The 27,303-nt window shown below is 46.1% G+C and overlaps 1 protein-coding gene and 1 long non-coding RNA gene across 4 annotated transcripts in view; one reads left to right on the top strand and one right to left on the bottom strand.

Annotated features, from left to right (window-relative positions):
• The window catches only part of LOC310835417, a 56,052-nt gene that overhangs the window by 8,523 nt on the left and 20,226 nt on the right, over nucleotides 1–27,303 (bottom strand). The gene's annotated exons all lie outside the window — the stretch shown is intronic.
• Nucleotides 1–27,303, top strand: part of SPMAP2L (sperm microtubule associated protein 2 like) — a 31,860-nt gene that overhangs the window by 2,254 nt on the left and 2,303 nt on the right. For 2 of the 3 annotated variants that reach the window (XM_083719544.1, XM_083719546.1), the window contains 6 exons: nucleotides 2,557–2,621; nucleotides 4,733–4,792; nucleotides 7,936–8,061; nucleotides 12,128–12,265; nucleotides 22,120–22,240; nucleotides 25,403–25,534. In XM_083719544.1, coding sequence (XP_083575670.1) covers nucleotides 2,557–2,621; nucleotides 4,733–4,792; nucleotides 7,936–8,061; nucleotides 12,128–12,265; nucleotides 22,120–22,240; nucleotides 25,403–25,534 — 642 coding nt within the window. The remainder of the gene's footprint in view (nucleotides 1–2,556; nucleotides 2,622–4,732; nucleotides 4,793–7,935; nucleotides 8,062–12,127; nucleotides 12,266–22,119; nucleotides 22,241–25,402; nucleotides 25,535–27,303) is intronic. The other variant, XM_083719545.1, reaches the window with a different exon arrangement.

Below are 27,303 nucleotides of genomic sequence, written 5' to 3'. Positions count from 1 at the left end.
CTTGTGACATTCATTTTACAATATCCGGCCTGCAAGATATTTCAGCAACCCTAGACAACAAAAATGAGAGGAGAGCAGAACTCACGCATTATAACCCCACCTGTAACTTCTACATATTAATGACGTTGGGCAGAGTATATGAATAATGAGTTCACTTTTTTTTATTTCCCAACAAAATCTTACTCGATGCCTGTTATTAGGAATATATTGTTTTTCAAGTTGAGCCCTCCCAATCCACTGTTGCACCAACCACAAAACTCGTGGCACCTTAAAGAGTTTTAAAGCCTTTATTTACATTTGTATCCCATCTCTCCTCCATAGAGCTGAAAGCAGAGTTATCTGGTTCTCTTTTCCCATTTTATTCTCATCTGAAGGGAAGATTAGGCTGAGTAGACACAGTCACTCAAATCTCTTCATGGCTGAGGGGGTCTTCCCAGTCCTATTCGGCTGCTCTGATCCAGAGTTTCCCAAACTTGGGTCTCCAGCTGTTTCTAGACTACATTTCCCATCATCCCTGCCTACTGGTTGTGCTAGCTAGGGGTGATGGGAGTTGTAGTCCAAAAAAATAGCTGCAGACCCAGGTTTGGGAACCCCTGCTCTAACCACTGTACCATTATCAAAGTAAGAAATTTATTTTTCGATCTGTTAAGAGCTGGTCCCTGCATAAAGGAGAGAGACACTGTAAATTTTTGGACAGGGAGGAGACCTGAGTTCAAAATCCTGCACGGCCCAGAAACTGGCTCCCAACCTACCTCTCAGGATTGTTGTGAAGATCAAACGTGGGTTGGGACAATATGTGCCTATCTGTGGTCCTTGGAGGTTGGCATTAAAACACGAGTTTTTGTGAACTGGAGTTGCAAGCTCTTGCTTGTAGAAGCTCGTGCTACAATGTTAAGGTGCTACAGGTTTATTTTGTAGAATTGCAGAATTACAGAGTTATAAGGGACCATGAAAGTCATCTAGCCCAACCCCTTGCAATGCAGGAATCTCCCCCCCCCCAATGTGGGGCTTGAACTCAATATTCTTGGGAGGAAATTGGGATGGTGCGGTGGTGGCTGATAGGTACAGCGATGGAATGACCCGTAAATTGGCAGGTCTCATAGGAACCAGCTCTGAGCCCGACTACACAGTGTCGTACTTTTCCAGTGAAAAGCAGCGCCAAGTTTTCCCTGGAGGTTTTTAAGCAGAGGATGGCCATCTGTTATGGATGCTTTAGCTGAGATTCCTGCATTGCAGGAGGTCATCACCGGATTTGAGTATAAGCTAAACGAGCTATAGCTTAGGGTCCCACTCTCTTGCCCCCCCCCAAAAAAGGAAAAAGCAAACTGGATGTACATCTCCAAAATATAAGATAAAAAACAAATAAAATAAAACCTACAATTATTATTTCATGTTATAGCAAGTTTCTAGAGACTAGGTTATGAGTCTTTGTAAATTGTGCTTGTAAAGGAACTTTTGTTATTGCCAAATGCCAATGTGTTTGCATTATTCAGTTTGTTATGAATAAAAAATCATTTTAAGTTAGAGCTTAATGATTATTTCACTATTAATGTACCTTCTTCTTAATTGTATTTCAGATCAAAAATTACTTTGATAAAATACATATTTTCTTATGTGCAAATGGCTTTAGATACCTGTTAGGTCCGTAAATTATCATATAGCATATATTCAACACAAAAAGCAGCGACAATTTGTTGTTGACAAAAGGCCCTGTTACCTTCAGTAGCTTAGGGCCTCATCAGATGCCCCTCGAGGTCCCAACTCTACAATTCCGTGTTTCTACATAAGCCAGGCTTTGACTGTTTAGAGTTCTGAAAGCTAACCTGGAGACAGGCAGAGGAAACTGAAGGGGACTGTAAAGTCTCTGTACCCCTCTCTCCACCTATTATTTTGTGCTAATCTGTGTTTATCTCCTGTAGCAGCCGATTGTCCATGGAGGTGGGAGGAGGGACAAAGGCAGGTGATGATACTGGCTATGATACTAGATTTTCATTGGGGTGCAGTCCTGGGGAAGAATGCATATGACAAATAGCAAATAAACCCGGGAGGGCTTCCTGTATCAAGCAAGAAAAGGGTGTGTCGGAATTCTCCTGTCAAAGTAATTATTTGGCAGTATGTTTAGGTTTGGCTCTTTTCTAATGCACTCCCTCCCCATTTACACTGGCCCACATAAGAAAACAAGAACGTCTGCAGATAAATTCAGTGGGGCTTACTCCCGGTTTAGTAGCCGTATTGCAGCTTTACTTTCTCTATTATGTATGTCAGGCTGATAGCTCAGTCGGAACCATAGCTGTCAACTTTTCCCTTTTCTTGTGAGGAATCCTATTCGGAATAAGGCAATTTTCCCTTAAAAAAGGGAAAAGTTGACAGCTATGGTCGGAACAGTTTAAGACTCTTCATCTGAGGGTTGTGTGTTCGAGCCCCACCTTGCAGGGTGTTGGGCCTCGAACCCACAACCCTATAATTCTATGATTCTATACTCCTTAGTAACATTCTAGGACCGCCTGTGCACCTGAGCCCAGTCACAAAAACTGCTTTATATCTTTCAACTTCTAGGTGTTGGATTTTACAGCAATGATGGAAGCAAACCTGGAAGCAAATCAGGAAGGAATAGGAAAAAGGTATCTGTTTACATACAGAGTTTTGGAGCTACCTTGGCCAGTTTCGTGGTTCTAGATTACGCCAGTCTGTCATTACTAGCACATCAACAATCTGTGCTGGGATCACCACATAGTTTCTGCCTGACTGGGCTAAGTACAGCCGAATATCTGGCTAGAGGGCGGCCAGCAAAATAGGAGCCTGGTCACCTGCAAATCCTTTGAAGAAAGTTAACTGTAGGAAGGGTATTTTTTTAAAAAATTGCCGGGATCTGTTGGAAATAGAACCACAAAACTCATCCATAGCTGGGCCTTAGTCTCTAGTTGGGGCTGCCTGTACTTTTGCCTTGTGTGCTTGTTGTTGTTTAGTCGTTTAGTTCTGCCCGACTCTTCGTGACCCCCTGGACCAGAGCACGCCAGGCACTCCTGTCTTCCACTGCCTCCCGCAGTTTGGTCAAACTCATGCTGGTAGCTTCGAGAACACTATCCAACCATCTCGTCCTCTGTCGTCCCCTTCTCCTTGCGCCCTCCATCTTCCCCAACATCAGGGTCTTTTCCAGGGAGTCTTTTCTTCTCATGAGGTGGCCAAAGTCTTGGAGCCTCAGCTTCAGGATCTGTCCTTCCAGTGAGCACTCAGGGCTGATTTCCTTAAGAATGGATGTGTTTGATCTTCTTGCAGTCCATGGGACTCTCAAGAGTCTCCTCCAGCACCAGAATTCAAAAGCATCAATTCTTCGGCGATCAGCCTCCCTTGTGTCGTACAGATGTGCAACATCAGCCTCTGTGATTGATAGACGGTCTCAATTACAAGGAAATCCTAGATCCTTGATCTCCCCACCTTGCCAGGTCAACAGCTACTCTCAGCAAGACTGTGGGATGGAGAACACCCCACCCACACCAGGTCTGGCCCGACTGCGCTGTACTTAACTTCCCTGCCTTTTTGACAAACTGCTGAAAAGGGAGGGAACACAGAGCTCTCTCATTCTCTCTTCCTCTCTTGGTATTTCCTCTGCTGCCCCTGTCTGTCAAGAAAACATCATCATAAGCCCTGCTTGGTTGGGACACTGTTTGCTTATAAAAAGTGTCTTGGCTTGTCCTGGCTTGAAAAAAAGGCCCATCGCCTCAGGTGCAAAGGTGTCTCTCAATGAAGCCTTTGCCTAGGAGCAAGTTTTGTACATGACGGAATGACTTTGGAGTTCAAATGTAATTAGCTAAGTCCATTATCAGGTGGTTGGTTTTTTTGTGTGTGTGCATCAAATGAACATAATAACCTGTCATATTCTTGTCAGTTTTCTGTAAGCGTTCTCAAGGCAGAGCAGTAGGAACAGGGAAGTAGGAATCCAGCCTGCTTCTGTAAATGCAAATAAAAAAAATAAAACAGAATAAGCTCTTTGACTGGAATTCTAATAAGAACATTTTGCATAGACTGTCTGGTGTTCTGATCCCAAACATTTGCACTGGTATAATATGCTTGCAAGGGACACGGGTGGCGCTGTGGTCTAAACCACAGAGCCTAGGGCTTGCCGATCAGAAGGTTGGCGGTTCGAATCCCCGCGACGGGGTGAGCTCCCGTTGCTCAGTCCCAGCTCCTGTCAACCCAGCAGTTTGAAAGCACACCAAAAAGTGCAAGTAGATAAATAGGGACTGCTCCGGTGGGAAGGTAAACGGCATTTCTGTGCACTGCTCTGGTTTCAGTGTTCTGTTGCGCCAGATGCAGCTTAGTCATGCTGGTCACATGACCTGGAAAAACTGTCTGCAGAAAAAAACCGGCTCCCTCGGCCTGTAAAGCGAGATGAGCGCCGGAACCCCAGAGTCGTCCGCGACTGGACTTAACTGTCAAGGGTCCTTTACCTTTTTTTAATATGCTTGCAGTCTTGCTAGCCTGGGTAGAGGTCCCTGTGTGTGGCAATGCATGGTTTTTGCCTGGTTAGAATGTAGGAAATTGTACAAACGTAAGAGTCACATTGTTCGCCACACCGACTTTGGTTTCTGGCCACACTCGCCATGTGGTGTCCCAGAAAGGGAATGCGGAAAAGAAAGGTTTCTTATCTCTGGCAGGGAGCTTACACTTTATGCACGGAGGTTTTATCCACCTATGTGTTTCTTGTTTGTTTGGCAACTGTACAAGTTTTCAGTTCCAGGTTGGAGGAGCTTGCAAAACCAAAGGAGATCAAAGACGCGTGCAACTTTTTCCGGTAAGATTGCGTGGCTTCCTAAAGGATGTGAATCACAATAAGAATTATTCGCATTTGGCACCTTAATGTGCTCATTGTCATAGGCCTCATCCGCATTATGCATTTAAAGTGGTTTCATACCACTTTTATTCCCTCAAGGAATTCTGGGAACTGTGGTTTGGCCTCACAGAACTACAATTCCCAGAGTCCCCTGGGAAGAGGGATTGAGCATTAAGATTTGTGCTTCAAAGTGAGGGGAATGCGAGGAGAGTATGGGTCTCCTAACATCTCTCAGCACTCTTAAGAAACCAGTTCCCAGGATTCTTTGGGGGATGCCATGACGGTTGAAAGTGGCATGATAGTGCTTAAAATGTATAGTGCAGATGGAGCCTTAGCTGTCACAATTATCTTATGACAGACTTGTACTAAAGACCCATATTATCATCTCCATATTTTACATCATTAGTGATTGACAGTAAGTACAGGCTTGCGGAGTAGAGGTCCCAAATATTTTTCTTTCTGTATATTCTGGATGGGTAATGAATTTTGGAGAAAATTAGATTGGACGAGGTGGTCTTGTTTATTGGGTAGAATATTATTATTATTACACGATCTAGAGATAATTTGGGGGGAGGCAATTGAAGGAGAATCAAACTGATTTGGACCAGGATGTGTTGAGAATTGAATTGGGGGGTAAATGAACTGATTGGGTGATTTGGAGTAGGGTGTAAATTAATTGAATATATGGGCTGATTTGAAAGGCAAAATAGCCTGCCTCCTGTGACACTTAAAACCTAAATCTGCATTTATACTTATTTATTTATTACATCAATATCCCGCCTTTCTCCTTCATGGAACTGAAAGTGCAAGGAAGCTGCCCCATGGACCTTCAAACTGTGCCCTTGACTCAAATTTTAAACAGTTATATAGCCTGGTGTATTATGGGTAGCTTGAAAACCATCAGAAGATGGATCACAGGTTATTTGAAAAGATATTTAGTGGTCCTTTTGACTATATTTGAAAGTGCTGGTCACCATGGTTTCAGCATTTCGGCATTTTGCTTTGGAGTGACTCTACCCTTATTGGTACATTCCAAGCTCACTTCGGTTGGATTGCTCCAAAGTAAGTACAGTGGTTTAGGGATGCGGGTGGCGCTCTGGGTTAAACCACAGAGCCTAGGACTTGCGGTTCGAATCCCCGCAATGGGGTGAGCTCCCATTGCTTGGTCCCAGCTCCTGCCAACCTAGCAGTTCGAAAGCACCTCAAAGTGCAAGTAGATAAATAGGTACCGCTCTGGCGGGAAGGTAAACGGTGTGTCCATGCACTGCTCTGGTTTGCCAGAAGCGGCTTAGTCATGCTGGCCAAATGACCCGGAAGCTGTACCAATAAAGCGAGATGAATGCCGCAACCCCAGAGTCGGCCACGACTGGGCCTAATGCTCAGGGGTCCCTTTACCTTTACCTTTATATACTGCATATTCCATGCCTTTGACTACCCCCCTAGATTCCTGTTTAGGGCAAGAAATATTAGCTACAAGTAAAAGTGTGCATATAGCACAAGTGTTGTTATGTACTGGACCTAATGGTCAGGGGTCCCTTTACCTTTACCTTTAAGTACAATGGTACCTCAGGTTACAGACGCTTCAGGTTACAGACTCTGCTAACCCAGAAATAGTACCTCGGGTTAAGAACTTTACCTCAGGATGAGAACAGAAATCGCGCGGCAGCAGTGGGAGGCCCCATTAGCTAAAGTGGGACCTCAGGTTAAGAACAGTTTCAGGTTAAGAACGGACCTCCAGAACGAATTAAGTTCTTAACCTGAGGTACCACTGTACACTGAGAACATAAGAACAGCCCTGCTAGGCCCAGTCAAAGCATCTTGTTCTCACAGTGGCCAACCAGATGTCTATGAGAAACCCACAACTTGGACTCAAGCACAACAGTACCCTGCCTGGTTGTGATTCTCAGGAACTGGTGACCTCCCAAGGAATACAGGGTTTAGGACTGGGATACTTGAAAAGCAGTGTCCCAATGCCATGTCTTATCTGAGACAGTGACCAGCCTTAGAATTTCCTGTTTGTCTGACTCCATCATTGTTGACATTTTTGCACCTTCCGGCTGTGAGCACAAGGCACTGACCCCTGAATTCTATTTCTGCCTTTTCCCCTTGAAAGAATTTTTGGCTTTACTTAAAAAAATAACTGATTTTTTAAAAATAGTACAGTGGTACCTCAGGTTACATACACTTCAGGTGACATACGCTTCAGGTTACAGACTCCGCTAACCCAGAAATAGTGCTTCAGCTCAAGCACTTTGCTTCAGGATGAGAACAGAAATTGTGCTCTGGCGGCGCAGTGGCAGCGGGAGGCCCCATTAGCTAAAATGGTGCTTCAGGTTAAGAACAGTTTCAGGTTAAGAACGGACCTCGGGACCGAATTAAGTACTTACCGTATTTTTCGTCCCATAGGACGCACCGGCCCATAGGACGCACCTAGTTTTTTGGGTGGAAATAAAGAAAAAAAAAATTATTTCCCCCCCAGGTGCCCGAGCTTCTCCCGACCCCAGCCCCCAGAACAGGCTGCTATCCGCAAGCCGTGGGAGAGCAGCGCGAAGCCCGAAGCTTGGGGCGTGCTGAGCTCAGCGTGCCCCAAGCTTCTGGGTGCAGGCAAGCTCTCCGCTAGCCGTGGGAGAGCTGTGTCTCCCACAGCTAGCGGATAGCTTCCTGAAGCCTGCATTTGCCCCATAGGACGCACACACATTTCCCCTTCATTTTTGGAGGGGAAAAAGTGCGTCCTATAGGGCGAAAAATATGGTAACCCAACGTACCACTGTATTGCTTTTATTTCTTGCTCTTAGCTGTCTCAAACATATTGTAAGGTGGACAGAAAGTGTGGGATATATGTATAAATTAATGGTAGCCAGCCAAATCGGTGAACCACAGCCATCAGATGAGTGACCTCCCGTTGTAAAATCACCCTTAATCAGTTTGCTCCCAGAAAGTCACAGATCTTTATAGATGATTTCGGGTGAGAACAACTATAACAGCATACATGTGTGTGAGTGATTTGCGTAATAAAGAATAGATGCCTAATGCGATAACCTATGGTTGTGTGCAGGAGTTCCTAACCATGGTTTGAGTGGCACTTTTGTTTTTATTTGCAACAGTAAGTTAGTCTGGGGAAACCAAGATACGATATGGCCCCTTTCCTCACGTGCTCTGATGTGTCGGCCAACTTCAAGAGTCTTAGGCCTGGCAAAACCCAAGAAACTAGATGCAAATCTCCCGCGCAGGTTTGTCCTTCTTACTTTCCCTCATTTAAAAGCATACAGGAGCTGAGTGGGTTCAGGTCAAAATCAAGGATTGTTCTTCTCATTCCCTGTGGAGCTTTGGATTTGTGCTTCCTCAACAGCAGCTTCCCATGCTGTTTATGGCAAGCCTCTTTGGAAACCAAGCAGAAAGGTTTGGGAGGAATAATATATCATAATCATAATAATTTATTATTTATACCTCGCCCACATGGCTGGGTTTCCTCAGCCACTCTGGGCGGCTCCCAACCGAATATTAAAAACACAATACAGAATTAAACATCAAATGCTTTCCTAAACAGAGCTGCCTTCAGATGTCTTTTGAAAGTAAGATAGTTGCTTATTGCCTTGACATCTGGTGGGAGGGCATGCCACAGGGTGGGAGCCACTACCAAGAAGGCCCTGTGCCTGGTTCCCTGTAACCTCACTTCTCACAGTGAGGGAATCACCAGAAGGCCCTCAGAGCTGGCCCTCAGTGGAAGGGTGGGATATGATGATGATGATTCCTTGCTATATGGCATGTTAGACTGCTCAGCAAAGAAGCAAAGCTATACGTTTAAGGCAGATGTGAGGAAACTTGGGACCACAGCTGAACTACAAGTCCCATCTGCCCCAGCAAACATGGCCAGTGGCCAGGGATGATGGGAATTGTAGGTCATTACCATCTGGAGCACCAAAGGTTCCCCACACACGATTTAATGGCTTCCATTTGGGACTGTGCATACTTTGAAATGCGTCTGTGATGGTGCGAGACAAGGAGGCTGCTGTATCTCCTCCCGCTTAATCCCTGCGCTGAGGCCTTCTCTCCTCTCCAGCACCCACTGTGACAAGCAGGACTCTAGGTTTGCCGCATGGCAGATGGTGTGGGAGACAGACAATACGCTGTGGGTGTCAGTACGCCTTTGAGCCGATGCCGGCAACTGGGCTCAATAGCTGGATCTGCCCCGACTGGGCTAGGCGACTGGAGCACTTCCAGAAACCTTCCAATCCTGGAAATCAGGTCTAAGTGCCCTGGACCCACAACTGTCCATTGTGAGCACCAGACTCAGCAGTGTATGAACAGCACGGAAGAAAGCTGTGAAGTGTTAAGTTGTGGGTGAACATATCAGATGATACAGCAATTCTTCAAACAGCTCTTGTTTATTCACAGGCCAGGACAGAACAGAACTGAAGGGTTCAGTCAGCCTGCTTATATAGAGCTCCAGTACAACGTAACTGTAACAACTTTCTAAAACTATCCAATCACTGAACCTCACTTTCGATCCCTTATTTGCATAACTATCTACAGTATCCCCCTGCTGGCCCAGGGTGAGAACTTCAGTACATAACATGAAGCATAACTTCTTTTATTTCTAATAGCTACTGCAAACTAAAAACTAAAGAGCTACTGGCTTGCATGAGTGTTACAGCTCTCACTCAGCCATCCAATCTCTACATAGATAACACTCAGACTCCCCACAGAGTCAGGCAGGAGCGGAAGAAGTGAAGAGCGGTTTCCACCCCCTCCTTTCTGAAAACATCAGGAGATTCTTGCAATGGGAGGGGGTGAAAATATCAACAGTGGGGAGTTGGGTAGCAGAAAGCTACAGCAGCTGACAACCCACATCACGCTGCTGGCAATAAGTGGTGCTGCTGTTTTTGGTGTTGCTTCTGAGATTGGATTATTATGCGCTGTTCCAAGACCATACCTGCAGTGGCGAAGGAAGCTGCTCAGGCACCTGGGGTGAACTGCCCATAGGGGGGAGGCGGGTTTGGGGCGCACCACGGGGCCTCCGGAGTCTGCCTGCCTCCTCTCACTCAGCCGCCCTACAGCGGGGGGGGGGGGGAGGCAGCGGGCAGACTGTTTGGGCAGCGCGAAGCCTGCATGTCCCCAAGCCACTGCCTCTCTCCCAGGAAAGATGCGTGGCTCAGGCACGCTGCAGGCCACGTGGTGAGTGTCACCTGACATTTTGTCCCCCCCCCCCCCAGTGGTGACACCCAGTATCTGTATCAGAGAAGTGAGGTTACAGGGATCCAGACAGGGAGCCTTCTCAGTAGTGGCACCAGCCCTGTGGAACGCCCTCCCTTCAGATGTGAAGGAAATAAGCAGCTATCTTATCTTTAAAAGACATCTTAGGGAAGTTTTTAATATTTAATGCTGTATTGTTTTTAACACTAGATTGGAAGCTGCCCAGAGTGGCTGGGGAAACTCAGCCAGATGGGTGGGGTATAAATAATAAATTATTATTATTATTATTATTATTATTATTATTATTATTATTAAAACTGTCTTCATGGCAGTGTCCTCTTGCCAGTGCCTTAGAATTCCCAGGATTCTTTGGGGGAAGTCCTAACAGTGAAATAACCCTCCCAATATATATTTTGCAATGAAGACTTGCCCAAAATTGGCCACTGCTTTCCTCAAGTGTTGGCCTCCTATTAATATCACCTTCTGGCGCTGCAAAGGTGCCTCTCTAGGTGAAGTGAAGAAAGTCCACCGTGAATTATTATTCACAGCGTAAATAATAATAAGTGCATTCAATATTAATTTTGGTTCTCCGTCAACAACTGGCAGGCAGAAGGGAGAGATCGTGAAAAGGGAGTCGCCATTATTCTCGGTTGCCAAGAGATCTGACTCACTAAGCAAGCAGCTGTTTGTGCTGGAATTGCAGGATGTTTTAATTTGAATTCCAGGACCAACATTGGGGCACTTTTGACTGCCAGCTCCTCAGGCACAGTGGAACAATTCATGGAATGATTTAAGCACAGTCTTTATAGTGCTGTGGGTTGAACCACAGAGCCTAGGACTTGCCAATCAGAAGGTCGGCGGTTTGAATCCCCGCAATGGGGTGAGCTCCCGTTGTTCGGTCCCTGCTCCTGCCAACCTAGCAGTTCGAAAGCACGTCAAAGTGCAAGTAGATAAATAGGTACCGCTCCAGCAGGAAGGTAAACGGCATTTCCGTGCGCTGCTCTGGTTCGCCAGAAGCGGCTTAGTCATGCTGGCCACATGACCCGGAAGCTGTACGCCGGCTCCCTCGGCCAGTAAAGCGAGATGAGTACCGCAACCCCAGAGTCGGCCACGACTGGACCTAATGGTCAGGGGTCCCTTTACCTTTACCTGTATATAGTGCATATTCCATGCCTTTGTCTTGCCCCCTAGATTCCTGTTTGGGGCAAGAAATATCAACTACAAGTGAATGTGTGCATATAGAACAAGTGTTGTCATATCAATGGCAGTTTGTGTGTGTTGCCTTTCAGAGGGGTACAGAAGTAGTGCGGAATACGCTGATGGCACAGAATTCAGCCTCCTAATAATCTCACTCCCCCACCCAAGAAAATTTCTAGCCAAGATGGCTATATGTTTTTTCAATGCGTAGGAAAGTGATGGGGAACCTGTTCCACTCCAAAGATTGCAAAGTAAGGGTTTGGGGGAGTTTGCAGGCAGGCACAGACCATACAATACCTGTTTGGATGAAATGACAAATAGTAGGTTGCTGCAAACCAGAACTGGAGAAATCACTGCATGCAATGAGAGGAGGAAGGAGAATGAGGGAACACAGAAGTCCAAGGTCCGTTGTGGCTTCTTAATACAGCGCCAGCCAGTTTGGCACTATATCTGAGCAGAGATTCCTAGAAAAGCATCCTTTAATAAATTGCCACAATTCCCTTTTAAGAGGTTGTGTGTCTTTAATACATCTGTATTAAACTTGGATATTCTTTTAAATCAATACACTTTTTAAAAAGTGGGAATTTTTTTTTTGGTTAAAATAACCATTTAAATTCCCTGTTCCGCCAAATGATTTTTTAAAAAATCCACAATGGTAGAATGGAGAAGGTTAGCCTAGAACCCTTCTCTTTCTGGATGGTGCAGTTGTTCATATTAATCATAAGAAGAAGCCCTGGGCTCCTTTGGGGGGAGGGGAGTGGGATATAGATATAATAAATAAATTAAAGAAACCACGACGTAGAACCAGGATGAATAAAATAAGGTGGAACTCACACTTTTGACTTGCTGTTTGAATTAATGCCAAGCTCGGCCTCACCTCCACTGACGCCTTGCGGTTTCTTCAAGGTCCATCCATTTGTATAGTTGTGGCCGTTCATCTGAGATCTGGCACCGCCCTCCTGGATTATATTCTATCATCCCGAGCCAACGGATATTACACCTAGCAGAACCTAGAAGATGCGCAGAAATGTACCTGAAACAAAGGTGAGAGACTCGTGCTGCCAAGTGTGTTGATTGCTGGGCTGCGTGTAGGTTTCCAACACAGAACTAGTTGAGGATCAGCTTTCCAAGGAAGGGTGAATGCTTTTCTTAAAGTGTGTGCTTAGATTCGAAAACAAAGCCTATTCGCACTGACCACCGCAGAAATGTGGGAGTTGCCTTCAGGATGGTGTGGTCCCACAACACACCTGCAGAGTGTTTGGGAGGGAACCATGTTGGAGAGACCATTGATCTGGTTCCTCCTCACATGAATTGCAGACTTCTTCCCAGGCAGACAGTGTTTACATGGGAGGAAACTACCGTATTTTTCGCCCTATAGGACGCACCGTCCCATAAGGCGCACCTAGTTTTTTTGGGGGGGAAATAAAGGGAAAAAAATTATTTCCCCCCCAGGCGCAGGGCTGGGGCGGGGGAGGCCCGCCGGAGCTTCCCCTGAACCCAGCCCCCAAACAGGCAGCTCTCTGCAAGCCGTGGGAGCCCAGGGCTGGCTCCTGCCGCTTGCGGAGAGGTCCGCGAAGCCTGGACGTGCTGAGCTCAGCGCGCGCAGGCTTCGGCATGCAGGCACCTCTCTGCAAGCGGCGGGAGCGCTCCCCCCGCTTGCGGAGAGGTCCGCGAAGCCTGGACGCGCTGAGCTCAGTGCGCCCAGGCTTCCGCATGCAGGCACCTCTCCGCAAGCAGCGGGAGCGCTCCCCCCGCTTGCGGAGAGGTCCGCGAAGCCTGGAGAGCGAGAGGGGTCTGTGCGCACTGACCCCTCTCGCTCTCCAGGCTTCAGCGAAAGCCTGCATTCGCCCCCTAGGACGCACACACATTTCCCCTTCATTTTTTGAGGGGAAAAAGTGCGTCCTATAGGGCGAAAAATACGGTATATACCGTATTTTTCGCTCTATAGGACGCACCCGACCACCGGACGCACCTTCTTTTAATGGGGGAAAACAAGAAAAAAAATTCTCCCCCTCTCTGCTCAGCGCTCCTTGAGCTTGTGGGGCTGGTGGTGGCGGAAGGGCCAGCCTCAAAGACCAGGTCGGGGAGCAGCACAAAGGCTGTGCGCAGCCTTCCCACTGCCCCCCCGAGCTTGTGGGGCTGGCGCTGGGGGAAGCTCCGCCAGCCTCAAAGATCCCTGAAGCCTTCGGAGCACAGCGTAAGTTCCCACTTGCTCTCCCAGCTTCAGCAAAAGGAACCTGAAGCCTCCGGAACACAGTGGGAACTCGCGCTGCGCTCCGAAGGCTTCAGGCGGCTATCCCTGAAGCCTGGAGAGCAAGAGGGGTCGGTGCGCACTGACCCCTCTCGCTCTCCAGGCTTCAGCGAAAGCAACGCAAAAGGAGTGCTCCCTCTGCGCTTTGGAGGCTTCGCGTTGCTATTGCTGAAGCCAAGGAGCCTGCATTTGCTCCATAGAACACACACACATTTCCCCTTAATTTTGGGAGGGGAAAAAATGCGTCCTATAGAGCGAAAAATACGGTAAATGTCCCATTTACACCACAGTAGTAGCTGCCATAATGTCCGTGGAAGATTGATCTGTGCCTGGAGAGCTAGTCTTCCTAGCTGTTCTAACTTGCCATCAGTTCCCAGGCATCAGAAGCCCATATGCACAGCCTTCGTAGCACCTCAAGAGCTGCAGCTCTCAAAGAAAACAACGTGTGTCTGAAAATGGGTAGAGGAAGGGCTATATGCACTGATCCCGACTCACGATATGTTGACATTAGCTGCTCATCTCTCTCTGCTGCACTTCAAACTGCAGTCGTTCAGTGTTGTTCACATCAGAGAAAGGGCAAGGATGCAGCGGCAGAACAAGCCGATTGGGCAGCTGGGCTCCGCGGGGTCTCCGAGGAGTCTGCCTACCTCCTCCCACTTTGCTGCCCTACAGCTAAGGTGGAGGCAGGGGGCGGACTGTTTGGGGCAGCGCAGAGCCTGTGGGTGCCCAAGTCACTGCGTCACTCCCAGGAGAGACATGTGGCTCGGGCGCGTTGCAGGCCCTGCGGTGAGTGCCGCCTGGGATTTTGTCACCCCCCTCAGTGGTGACACCCAGGACGGACTGCCCCCACCGCCCCCCTTTCTCCGCCCCTGTAGGGATGTTGTCACCGTGATGCACACAGACATTTTTTGTTTCCCTACCCCTGCAAACAGCAAATCACCGCTCGGAATTCCTACTCGTGAAGCTCTCATCTGTGCATTTTCTAATGAGATCGAAGATGGTTTGAAGTGGGGGGGGGGGGGGAGCATCAACAGCAGTATTTGTCAAGAAGCAACAGGGTCAATAGAGACCACACTAGACAAGAATTTCAAAAAAGCACGGGGGTAAATGCAGAGACTACTTCACAAAACAGTGCCCTAAAATACATACCTGGACTTGTTTCGATTAATGTCTGCAGGGGTGGGTATTTAAGATATAATTTTGTGGGTATTTAAGATATAATTAGAAAAATCTTAATAATTATTCATAAAGGAAACAGTTTGTAAGAAGTAAATAAGGAGGCCAGATACAGGATAAATGAAGTCTTTTATTTGGTTGTTTGTATTGTTGTATGTTATGCTTATTGTATGTTATGTTCATGTTTAATGAGGGTGGATTTCTGTGTTGGGGGGTGGGGGGTTTATGTTATGTTGTAAATAAAACTTCCAATGATATTTTTTTTTTAAAAAAAAGGATCAATAGGGATTGGGGCTGACATTGTATGAATGCAGCTTCAAAAGGCAGAATGGGAACCCGCTAGATATAGAGTACGGATAATGCAAACATAATTATAGACAAATCCTCAGAGACCATGGCCTGCTTTGGGTGTCACATTCCTCAGGAAATAAAATATTAACAACATTATATCTTACTTTCAAAATTACTAAACCCCTGGTGGCAGAAACTGGGCAGAGACTGAGCGGAACCCAGTAACTTATAAGGGGAGTATCTTCTCTGTGGAGAAAGCAGTCATATGGACATCTGCAGTTACAAAATTAAAAGTGAGTTTTAGTTAAAGGTGGTCCCTGGGCCTGAGAAGGTAGAGCTTTAGATCTCAGACCGTCCAAGTGTCCCTGTTTTCCAGGGGCAGTTCCTGATTTAGAGAAGCCGTCCTGGTTTTTTATTTGATACCGGAATGTCTCTTTTCCTTCGGATGTCCCTATTTTCATCAGAGATATGTTGGAGGGTATGGAGTTTTCCGATCCCCTGAGCCGTCTGAAGGTAGCCCTGTATAGGGAAGTTTTTAAAACGTTTTATTATGTTTTTATATTATGTTATATTATGTTTTATGTCCAGAGTGCTTAGGGCAACCCAGTCAGATGGGCAGGGTATAAAATAATAAAATTATTATTATGGAATGGGGTGTCCCTATTTTCATTGGAGAAAAGTTGGAGGGTATGCAGTCTTCTCCCATTTTTCAACTGCACTTTCCCACAATTGCAAGTAAAAATTGAGGGAGAAGTATAAGCGTAGAAAGAGGTGATGTCATGGAGAAAAACCGAAAGGGGAAAAGGATCCGAGCAGATGGAAATATGAAAATCTATAAATGGAAACCTGCAGTTCCTTCTTCAGCGCGCATGCACACGCGCACACACACACACACACACACACACACCACTATGGCCTAAATCCTGAACTGGCCCAAATCCCTTTCAGAATCTCTATACCATCTTTACAATAGCAAGAAGCAACTGATAATTTGGAGGGGTGCACTTTTCATTTGAAACTAGTAAAATGCCCATGATTAAGATAGGAGGGGTGGTCTCATGAAAGAATGCCATTTATATTGGACCCCTCAGGAAGTTGACACCAGTCAAGCTGCCAAACTTACTTCATTTTCTATCGCACTTGCGCACAGGCATAACATTAGTTGTGATCTGCATTTCTAGCTGCAGGAACAGCAGCTGATTATCAGCACCCACTAACTGTTTGTATCATGTGATACAGAAGCCTAATTATGTTCACTTCTTCACTTGATGAGCAACTCAATAACATCTGGACCCTGTCCATTTTGTCGGCTTGCTTTTTGGCCAGAATCACAGGCTGCCATAATTTTTTGCCATCATTTCTCTGTACAAACGCTTCAGTCGTTCAACATATACACAATAGTACTCCCTCCTCACGTGTTTGGACCTTTTTTTGCTGATCTGCTGCCAGTTGAACGAGACGGTTGTCTGCTCCCCTGTTCCCATCAGCTATAAAACTTGAGGGTGAGGCATGAAAAAGAAAGCAGCTTGGCAGAAGCAGTGGGGAAATTGGAAAGATCAGAGAAGAGGCCATTATGGGAAGAGAACTGCTGCTAGACTCTCTTCATACACAGAGATCTCGGCCTCTTGGTCTTCCTCTTTGGAAGAAAGAAGGCAACGCTTTGGTGAGGGGGTAACCCGTCCCTGGACTGTATGAATTGCAAGGGGCTCACATGACTGAATGGGTAATAATGGAGAGAGAAATTCCTGCACATAGAAAACAAGCATGTCAGGGTGGATACATCCCTTTTCTTTAGCATCTGGCTTTATGTGTGCAAGGAATTTTGTAAGGAGGAGCATTCATTTACATGGGCCCCAAATACCATACCCACCAGTGTTTCTCCAATAAAAATAAAAGGTAAAGGTAAAGGTACCCCTGCCCGTACGGGCCAGTCTTGACAGACTCTGGGGTTGTGCGCCCATCTCACTTAAGAGGCCAGGGGCCAGCGCTGTCCGGAGACACTTCCGGGTCACGTGGCCAGTGTGACATCGCTGCTCTGGTGAGCCAGAGCTGCACACGGAAACGCCGTTTACCTTCCCGCTGGTAAGCGGTCCCTATTTATCTACTTGCACCCGGAGGTGCTTTCAAACTGCTAGGTTGGCAGGCGCTGGGACCGAGCAGCGGGAGCGCACCCCGCCGCAGGGATTCGAACCGCCGACCTTCCGATCGGCAAGTCCTAGGCGCTGAGGCTTTAACCCACAGCGCCACCTGCGTCCCTCCAATAAAAATAGGAAGGTCCTAAAGGAGGAGGAGGAGGAGGAGGAGGTTGTGGTGGTAAAGGATCCCTGGGTGGTTAAGTCCAGTCAAAGTCAACTATGGGGTGTGGCGTTCATCTCACTTTAGGCCAAGGGAGCTGGCATTTGTCCGCAAACAGCTTTCTGGGTCATATGGCCAGTATGATTAAACCACTTCTGGTGCAACGGGACACTGATGGAAGCCAGAGTGCACGGAAATGCCATTTACCTTCCTGCCGCAGTGGTACCTATTTATCTACTTGCACTTTAATGTGCTTTCGAACTGCTAGGTTGGCAGGAGCTGGGGCCGAACAATGGGAGCTCACACCGTCATGTGGATTTGAACCACCAACCTTCCGATCGGCAAGCCCAAGAGGCTCAGTAGTTTAGGATACAGTACCACCCGTTGTTGTTGTTGTTGTTGTTGTTGTTGTTATATGTATATTTATACCCCACACATCTGACTCGGCATCTTCTAACATATATAAAAACATAATAAAACATTTAAACTTCCCTATACAGAGCTGCCTTCAGATGACTTCTAAAGGTTGTATAGTTACTTATCTCGTTGGCTCGGGAGTCGCATAACTCCATACCCTCCAACACTTCTCCGATGAAAATAGGGCCATCCTAAGGGAAAGAAGGACATTCTGGGATCAAATCAGAAACTGGGATGGCTTCTGTAAATCCTAGACTGTTCCTAGAAAATAGGGGTACAGTGGTACCTCAGGTTACATATGCTTCAGGTTACATACGCTTCAGGTTACAGACTCCGCTAACCCAGAAATAGTACCTTAGGTTAAGAACTTTGCTTCAGGATGAGAACAGAAATCGTGCGGCCGCGGCAAGAGGCCCCATTAGCTAAAGTGGTACCTCAGATTAAGAACAGTTTCAGGTTAAGAACGAACCTCCGGAACGGATTAAGTACGTAACCAGAGGTACCACTGTACTTGGATGGTCCAAAATAGCAGCATTAAGTGATGAAGATCAGAAGCAGATTTATACATTATATGTTGTTTACTGTACGGCCTAAGTCATTGCACGATGACAGTACACAGTTGGGGTTTTGAGGAGGAACACCAAATGGATTTTCAATCCTAGAGAGGAACGTAGAACTCAGCATAATGCCTGTGTGCGCACTGTACCGTTTAAAGCACATTTGGAGCGCATGATTCCCCTCAAGGATTCTGGGCCCTGTAGTTTGTGCCTCACAGAGTTACAGTTCCCTGCAAGCCTTGGGGCAGGCGGGATGTGTTTCAAATCTGCTTTTAAGGCATAGTGTGCAAGCAGCCATATTTACAAGGACCAGAAGGCAACACTGCTCTGTCAAGCATTACGCAGTGAATGCTCACTGGAACAGTGGGGCAGAAAAAGCCACAGAGGCAGATGAAGCAACGGTAAATCAAAAACATTTTCAGAAACTTTAACATGCGGTTGAGACTTGTATGATTTTTCTTGCCTGTGTGTCCTTCCAGTCACCCCATGGCAGGGGTGGGGAACATTTTCCAGCCCAAAAGCCACCCTCCCTTCTGGGCAGCCTTCCAGGGCCAACGTGCTGAAGGCAAGAGAGGGTGGAGTGCCGAATGCGAGTTTTAGCTCTGCACCTGGGGCGGCTTTCTTCATGCTCACACAAGGCTCCCTCTATCCTCCTTGAGCACAAAGCATGGGCAGAGTTAATGGGCACATTCCAGTCAGGCAAAAACACCCAAGGAGGGTGCATGGCTGGGACAGTGAAGGCGCCTGACTCAGGCTGCATGTGACACCTGAGCATGAAGTTATCCTATTCTGTGGGGTAGGGGACAATGTTGTGTAGTGGTGAGTTTATATTGTGGTTGGCAGTCGTAGAATCATAGAATTGGAAGGGACCCCGGAGGCCTGGGCGGGCCATGTCGTCCTCTTATATACCTGCTGGGATTGACAAGGCATCTGGCCCTCACCTGAATCTCATAGCTCTCCTGTCGCTGCCTCTGATTCGTTGTCATTTAACTCTAGGGGGAAATAATTAGCATCGCACGTCATGTGCATGGAAATTGAGAATTCCTTTCCACCTTAAGGAACAGGCATGTGGAATTGTTGCGTGTCACATGTCTGTTTACATTCCAGCACAGCTTGCTGGGAACTTCCGTTTGTGTATAGCTTTTGCTTTTGCTGTTCTCTCCGAGACGACATGAGAGAGAGACGACATGTTTCTTTGTTCTGATTTATGTTTAATAAATCTGTCGCTGTAGCATGACTTACGCCTCACGCCTACTTCTGTGTGCGCAGTACACTCTGCTAATTGCGTGCCCTGGCTTTTGAAGTTTGGGTCGCTGATTTACGTCGGAGCACGGGCTGATGGAAGTAGACTTCCGAGCTGGGCTTGCCAGCTGGCCTCCCTGCCCCGCTGCATGTCGACACCCCCTGCAATACAGGAATCTTAACTAAAGCATCCAGGACATCTAACCTCCGAGGAAGGAGAGCCCTCCACCCTCCAAGAGAGACCCTTCCACCATTTAACAGCTATTACAGTTCTTCCTGATGTTCAGAATCTCCTTTCTTGTAACTTGAAGAAATTGGTTCAGGTCTTAGCTTCCAGAGCAGGAGGAAAGAAGCTTGCTCCCTCCTGCATGTGGCAGCCCTTTAGATATTTGAAGATGGCTGTCATATCTCCTCTCAGTCTCCTCTTTATCAGGCTTAACATACTCAGATCCCTCAACCATTCCTCATAAGGCTTTGTTTACTGACCCTTGATCATCTTGGTTGCCCTCCTCTGCACATGTTCCAGCTTGTCAATTTCCTTCTTTAATTGTGGTGTCTAGTACTGGACACAGTATTCCAGTGTGGCCTGACCAAGACAGAATAGAGTAGGACTATTACTCCTCTTGACTGGGATACAATACTTCTGTTGATGCACCCTAGAATATCATCCGTCTGTTATATCTGTCTGTTATTATTATTGTTATAACTGTCTGTCTCAAGAGATAATGGAGTGTGCCTCCAAGAGTGAAATCAAAGCACTGCATTAGCACCTCCCTGGGTTGCAAGCCTGGGCAGTGTGTATGGAGGTCCTGGGCTGCCCAGATATCAAGACCCACCTCTCAGCTTCACGGATGTGATCCAGAGGAAAGCAGAGCAATACATTTGGCAGCAGCTTAGCTGTAGGAGTTGATGGAAAGCGGTGTACAAGGCGTTATCCAACTGTCTTAGGGACTCTGCTCTAGATTTGTGAAGGGTTTACTCCTTAGCCTTTTCTTCTCCCAAAGATATCCTTCAAGGCAGCGGAGGTTTAGGATCAGAGTTTTATTTTTCCTAGATGGGCTATCTTCCCAGGTTGATGAGCCCCATCTGCCCCACCCTTCCCTCTACACATGCAGAAACCTTACTCTGTGGTCTCATCGGCTCCATCCACCGGAGCCTGTCTTCGCATGCAGGGGAAGCCCTTAACTCACCCAGGGTGTGAGACCCATCAGCTTTCCTCACCTGGTTTAGCCAGCCAGTCAAAGTCATTCCTGGGGTGTGGCCGCTTCGCATGGTGACAGCTGAGTGCAGGGCAGGGACCAAAGGTGGACAAACTATCTCATAAAGCAGGGACAACCAATTCCTAAGAGACTGCGATCTACTCACAGAATAAAAAACTGGCAGTGATGTACCCCTTTTGGGGAGATCATGGAGGGCAGGGCAAGGGGGCGGGGCCCGATTCTATTTTACCACCACTGAGGAAAGGGAACCAGCGATTGACTGTGATCTACCAAAACCTCCCAGGGATATACCAGTAGATTGCGATCAACCTGTTGGACATCCCTGTCATAAAGGATCACACACTTGAAGTACCAACACCCCAATACACCCCTGATTTTATATTAGGCGTAAAGGTAAAGGTAAAGGGACCCCCCAACTCTGGCGTTGCGGCGCTCATCTGGTTTTATTGGCTGAGGGAGCCGGCGTACAGCTTCCGAGTCATGGGGCCAGCAGGACTAAGCCGCTTCTGGTGAACCAGAGCAGCGCATGGAAACGCCGTTTACCTTCCCGCCAGAGCGGTACCTATTTATCTACTTGCACTTTGATGTGCTTTTGAACTACTAGGTTGGCAGGAGCAGGGACCGAGCAACGGGAGCTCACCCCGTGGCAGGGATTCGAACCACCGACTTCTTTATCGGCAAGTCCTAGGCTCAGTGGTTTAACCCACAGCAGCACCCGGGCCCCTATATTAGGTGTAGCCAGTGCTAATTTTTTTTAATTATTATTATTATTATTATTATTATTATTATTATTATTATTATAGGTGTAGCCAGTGCTATTTTTCTAGAAAAATAGGTTCTGGAACTCACCATTGTTCTCTTATAATGCGAATGGCGCCCACCTGAGAGGTGCCGGAACTGAGTTCCGGCAAGTTCCTGCTAGAAAAGGCCCTGGGTGTCGCATATAAAAGAGCGTTTTCAATACACACATCACTATAGACATTATATAAATATTACGCTTGCCACTCGCATCTATGAGTTGCAGTTGTGTCAGGTAGCTATAGAACTTGCATCAAGCAAGAAAGTAAATGGTTTCCAGCTGTAATGCTAAGAGATATGGAAAATAAGGTTTTGAAATAAGTTAAAGAATTAATGGTGAGGATTTGCTGAATAAATAATATGAATTGGAATATAAGAAAGGGAGGTGTGAGGAGGTCGGGAAAATAAGTTAAAAGAAAATAAGTGAATGGAAATTGTACGTGTTTTTAAATTGTTTTATTTCTCTATTCTTATGTTTTTGTATTTTTATATTTTTGTTGTTTTTCTTTTTTGTATCATTTTTGAAAACTTTAATAAATATCTTAAAAAAAATAAAATAGAACTCGCATCTAGCTACACGCTGGTGGGGGGTGGGTTGTGGGGGCAGTGAGGAGTAGTTGCTAAAGGTCCCCTGTTTGTGTTTGCTTGCAGGCCCCGCAGTTCCCCGCAGTGGCCTGTCACTAGCGCAGCACTTTGTTGGGAAGCTTCCCCAAGGATTTTGAACCTCTCGCATCCGCGAAGCCTGCCCTCATCCTTCTCCTTTCCAAAAGAGGTAATCAATGATGATGCTGAACCAGAGAACACCATCAACAATGACAATTTCAACAAGCGTTTCCATACACAGGCTCTGCCTGTCCTGTGAAGTCTTCTGTGCTTCTCTCCACCCTACAGAGGAGGCCCCAGCTTTCCGCCACTGCTTTGGGGGAAAGTTGCCCGCAGCTTGCCCTCTTCGTTGCAGCTGAACTGTTTTAAAAGAGCTGAGCCCAGCAAGTGGCCTTGATGCTTTTGGCTGCTCCCATTCCTCTGAGTTTGTAAAACCAGCTTAATCCAAACAGTCAGGAGTACTGACTTGGGCCCCAGGTTATGGGTGCCCAATGGCGCCCTGACGTAACGTGTCATCGTGATGTTGTGATCTCACGTTATGTCGGTGGCACCGCTGCAGCGCTTCCAAGGCCTTGCGAGACCTCCGACGCAACTTTCAGTTTATACCGGAAGCCGCGTTTAGAAGCCTGACATGTCCTTGAATGTTGCCAAGGAGGTTGTGTCAGGACTCCGACGTGACTTCTGGTCAAATCCGGAAGTCGTGTCGGAGCCCTGCACCCAGGGCCCCCTAGAGTTGGTGCCTTTGCGAACAGCGAACTATAACCAACCAGCTACAAAAAAAATCACTTCTGGTTTGGGGCTCCATGCCATCTGATAAAGTGGCCCAGGATAATGGGAGGCCTCTTTTGTTAGGTAATGTGGAAATATGGAGGCTGATGTTGGCTGAACTTTCAGCCCATGCAAGAGGAATGAAGGAGGAGGAGGCTGAAAATGGTGGCAGTCTTGAGTGCTGAAATATTGCAGGGGCCCAGGTAAGCCCCACCCCCATAATCAATCACATGGCACGATGCACGCACACCATTTGAATGGAAATGCCCATCGACTTTGTGGTGCCTGGCCCTTTCAGATGTTTTATTGCGGGTGCCAAAGCTCCCATGGCCCCTAGGAGTTTGCTTCTCTACTGGTATAGTATGGCCTTTATTCCATATCCAGCAAGCTGATTGCAGAACTGAAATGATTCAGGGTCTTTCTATGTAAGCAGCACGCACCCAAACACCTCCTTTCATTCTCCGACTCATCCTTCTTTCCTCTTCCTTTCTTGATGCAACACACTCCCACTCTGTGCAGCTAAAATGGGCGGCCAGCCTTCCTGTTACGTAAGATTTCTTACGCCAGGGTGACATGTGCTTTTGAACTACTAGGTTGGCAGGAGCAGGGACCGAGCAACGGGAGCTCACCCCGTTGCGGGGATTTGAACCGCCAACCTTCTGATCGGCAAGTCCTAGGCTCAGTGGTTTAACCCACAGCGCTACCCGGGCCCCTATATTAGGTGTAGCCAGTGCTGCTGCTGCTATTATTATTATTATTATTATTATTATTGGTGTAGCCAGTGCTATTTTCTAGAAAAATAGGTTCTGGAACTCACCATTGTTCTCTTATAATGCCAATGGCGCCCACCTGATAAATAGCGGTACCTATTTATCTACTTGCACTTTGAGGTGCTTTCGAACTGCTAAGTTGGCAGGAGCAGGGACCGAGCATCGGGAGCTCACCCCGTCGTGGGGATTCGAACCACCGACCTTCTGATCAGCAAGTCCTAGGCTCTGTGGTTTAACCGACAGCGCCACCCGTGTCCCTACCCAGAAGATAGTTAACACTTTATTGTCAAAGATAACTCTGGAAACCTACACACCCAAGCTAGCGTCTAGGCAGTTATCCCCAGGTCCGCACTTTATGGGGCAGTTCCCAATAGGGGAGCACTCACTCTTTACCAGTTTATGTACCTTCCCCTGATGGGGTGTGAACACGCAGCCGGAGACTGTGCCTGCATGGCTACCTCCTATGCTCTTCGCTTTTCAGTCCCCTCAGTGCACATTCGACCGTGTTCTGCAAGCCCCTGACCTGAGAGGTTGTTTGTGTATTACAGTGTATGAAAGACCGTATTTTTTGCTCTATAAGACGCACCAGACCACAAGACGCACCTAGGTTTTTTTTCTGTGGGGACGCAGGGATACGCATACCCCAAAACATTATGTGAATCTTTGTACTTTTGTCCATTTACTGTATTTATTTCCCCCGATTTGAACTATAAAATGGTGGTTTTCTTGAGTCAAAATGAAATTACCCCTAAACATGCCGTATTTTTTGCTCTATAAGATGCACCAGACCACAAGTCGCACCTAGTTTTTGGAGGAGGAAAACAAGAAAAAAAATATTCTGAATCTCAGAAGCCAGAACAGCAAGAGGGATCGCTGCGCAGGGAAAGCAGCAATCCCTCTTGCTGTTCTGGCTTCTGGGATAGCTGCGCAGCCTGCATTCGCTCCATAAGACGCACACACATTTCCCCTTACTTTTTAGGAGGGAAAAAGTGAGTCTTATAGAGCAAAATATACGGTAATGTGTTTGAGGTTGTTACGGAAAAATCTAGGTGCGAGGCTGCTCAGTCACCTAGCTCGTCGGGCAGAGCCTGCGGGTCCCTGCGGAATAAAGGAAGGATTCCAGCCAACCGGAGCAAATAGCTGTAGACCAAAGTTTATTGCGCAGTAGGTTCAAAGAGCAAATTTGAACCCCAAGGATGGGGCGACAAAGACTTTTAAAACTTTCCCACCATATCCCAGAATACAGTTCGTACAGCATCATTGTTACATCATTGCTACATCACTGACATGTCACAAAAGGGGAGGGGTTAACCTTGGCAAACATATCCAGACAAGTCCTTGGTACAAGATTAGCATAAGCAGACATGGCAGGACAAGACTCAGGTATAAGATGAGCATAGACAAATATGTCTTAAGTACCCACCACCCAAAAGTACAATAGAAGTTCCTTTGCATGTCTGGAGCCTGAGGCAAATCAGGTGATGAGATTTGGCTTCCCTTGGCTAACAATGAGCCTCTGGGAACTTCCTGGAGTCCTTTTTCAAGGGGAAAATAGCTTTGGAATGGAGGAAACTGGGAAAGGAGATGATTTTATATTATTTTTAAAGCTAGGTAACTTCCCTAAGCTGTCAAGTTGAAAGGATACATTTAGGCATAATATTTGTAATATTTAATTTAAAGATGTGCCCCCCCCGGTAATTTCCGTAACAGAGGTGTTTTGTCTTTGCTCTTGTTTGTAACATCTGTTTCAAAATTAAAAGACTCCTGTTTTCTGCTCTGTTTGCTCTGTGTAGCCTGAAACTCGTGTTAGCAGGTCTGCAATGCATGCTTCGGCATCCGCAAGAATCATAAGCATTTCCCGACCAGTACAGAAGAGAGAAACCTTGTGCTATGACAGCAGATACAAAGAGGCTCCGATCCGACCTGTAATTCTGTTACTTTGGTTCTTTTTTTTATAAAAAAAAAATATATTTATTAAGAGTTTAAAGATTAGAAAAAGAAAGGAAAAAATTAAACAAAACAATATAATACAATACCAAAAACAAAAACAAAAACACAACATAGAACATTGAATTAACAAAACAAAACAAGAACAATTAAAAAAACATCCAATATTTTCAATCTTATCTATGAATCACTTGTTTCATCGACTTCCTCACGCCTCCCTTTTTGTATTCCACTTCAATTAACTGTTTCAGCAATTCCTTTCCATCTTCCTCTGTTTTCTGTCCTGTAATTTATCTTAACATATTCTAACCTTGTTTTTTCCCTTTAATACATTAACAATCTATCTGTACCTAGTTCCTTATAAGGTTTCTGCCAAAGCCATATAACTTCATTCCACCATTTTTCTAAAGCTCATTAATTTTACAATATTTCTGTAAGTAATCTTTATTTTCCAATCTTCTTCCACCGACTCTTCTCCCTGGTCTCGGATTCTGCCAGTCATTTCCGCCAGTTCCATATAGTCCATCAACTTCATCTGCCATTCTTCCCCGGTGGGTAAATCTTGTGTCTTCCAATACTTCGCGATGAGTATTCTTGCTGCTGTTGTTGCATACATAAAGAAAGTTCTGCCCTTCTTTGGCACCAATTGGCCGACCATGCCCAGGAGAAAGGCCTCTGGTTTCTTCAGAAAGGTATATTTGAATACCTTTTTCATTTCATTATAAATCATCTCCCAGAATGTCTTAATCCTTGGGCATGTCCACCAAAGGTGAAAGAATGTACCTTCAGTCTCATTACATTTCCAACATTTATTTTCGGGCAAATGGTAAATTTTTGCAGGCTTGACTGTTGTCATGTACCACCTGTAAATCATTTTCATTAAATTCTCTCTTGGGGCATTACATGCCGTAAATTTCATACCTGTGGTCCATAACTGTTCCCAGTCAGCCATCATAATGTTATGTCCAACATCTTGTGCCCATTTAATCATAGCAGATTTCACCGTTTCATCCTGAGTGTTTCATTTCAACAGCAAGTTATACATTCTTGACAAATTCTTAATTTTGGGATCTAACAATTGTGTTTCCAATTTTGATTTTTCCACCGGTAAGCCAACTTTTTTGTCCAAGTTATATGCCTCCATTATTTGGTAATAATGGAGCCAATCTCGCACTTTGTTTTTTTAATTTTTCAAAGCTCTGCAGTTTTACTCTGTCTCCATCTTGTTCCAAAATTTCCCAATATTTCGGCCATTTGGCCTCCATATTGAGCTGTTACTTTCGTTCTTTGGGATTTGAACTTCAGCCCCTGCCTTGTTTTTCAGGATTGCTTTTGGGAGAAGGGGAGAGCGGGGGTGGGGAGGAGTAAAGGCACCCTAAATCTTTGATGAAGCACCTGTATATTCTCCTAGTTTTGTTAGGAATATACAGTGGTACTTTGGTTCTCAAACTTAATTTGTTCCGGAAGTCTGTTCCAAAAACAAAGCGTTCCAAAACCAAGGTGTGCTTTTGCATAGAAAGTAATGCAGAACGGATTAATCCGTTCCAGACTTTTAAAAACAACCCATAGAACAGCAATTAAACATGAATTTTACCGTCCAACGAGACCATTGATCCATAAAATGAAAGCAATAAACAATGTACTGCAGTCACACAATCAATCAATCAATTGGTAGCTGAACTGGGTTCCACCAAGTCACAAAAACAAAACAAAAAGAGCTGCAAAAACAAAAACGCAAAATAAATAG

Source organism: Podarcis gaigeae (assembly GCF_964106915.1).
Source record: "Podarcis gaigeae genome assembly, chromosome: 17".
Classification (NCBI taxonomy): Eukaryota; Metazoa; Chordata; class Lepidosauria; order Squamata; family Lacertidae; genus Podarcis; species Podarcis gaigeae.
This window is presented reverse-complemented; position numbering and strand designations above follow the sequence as displayed.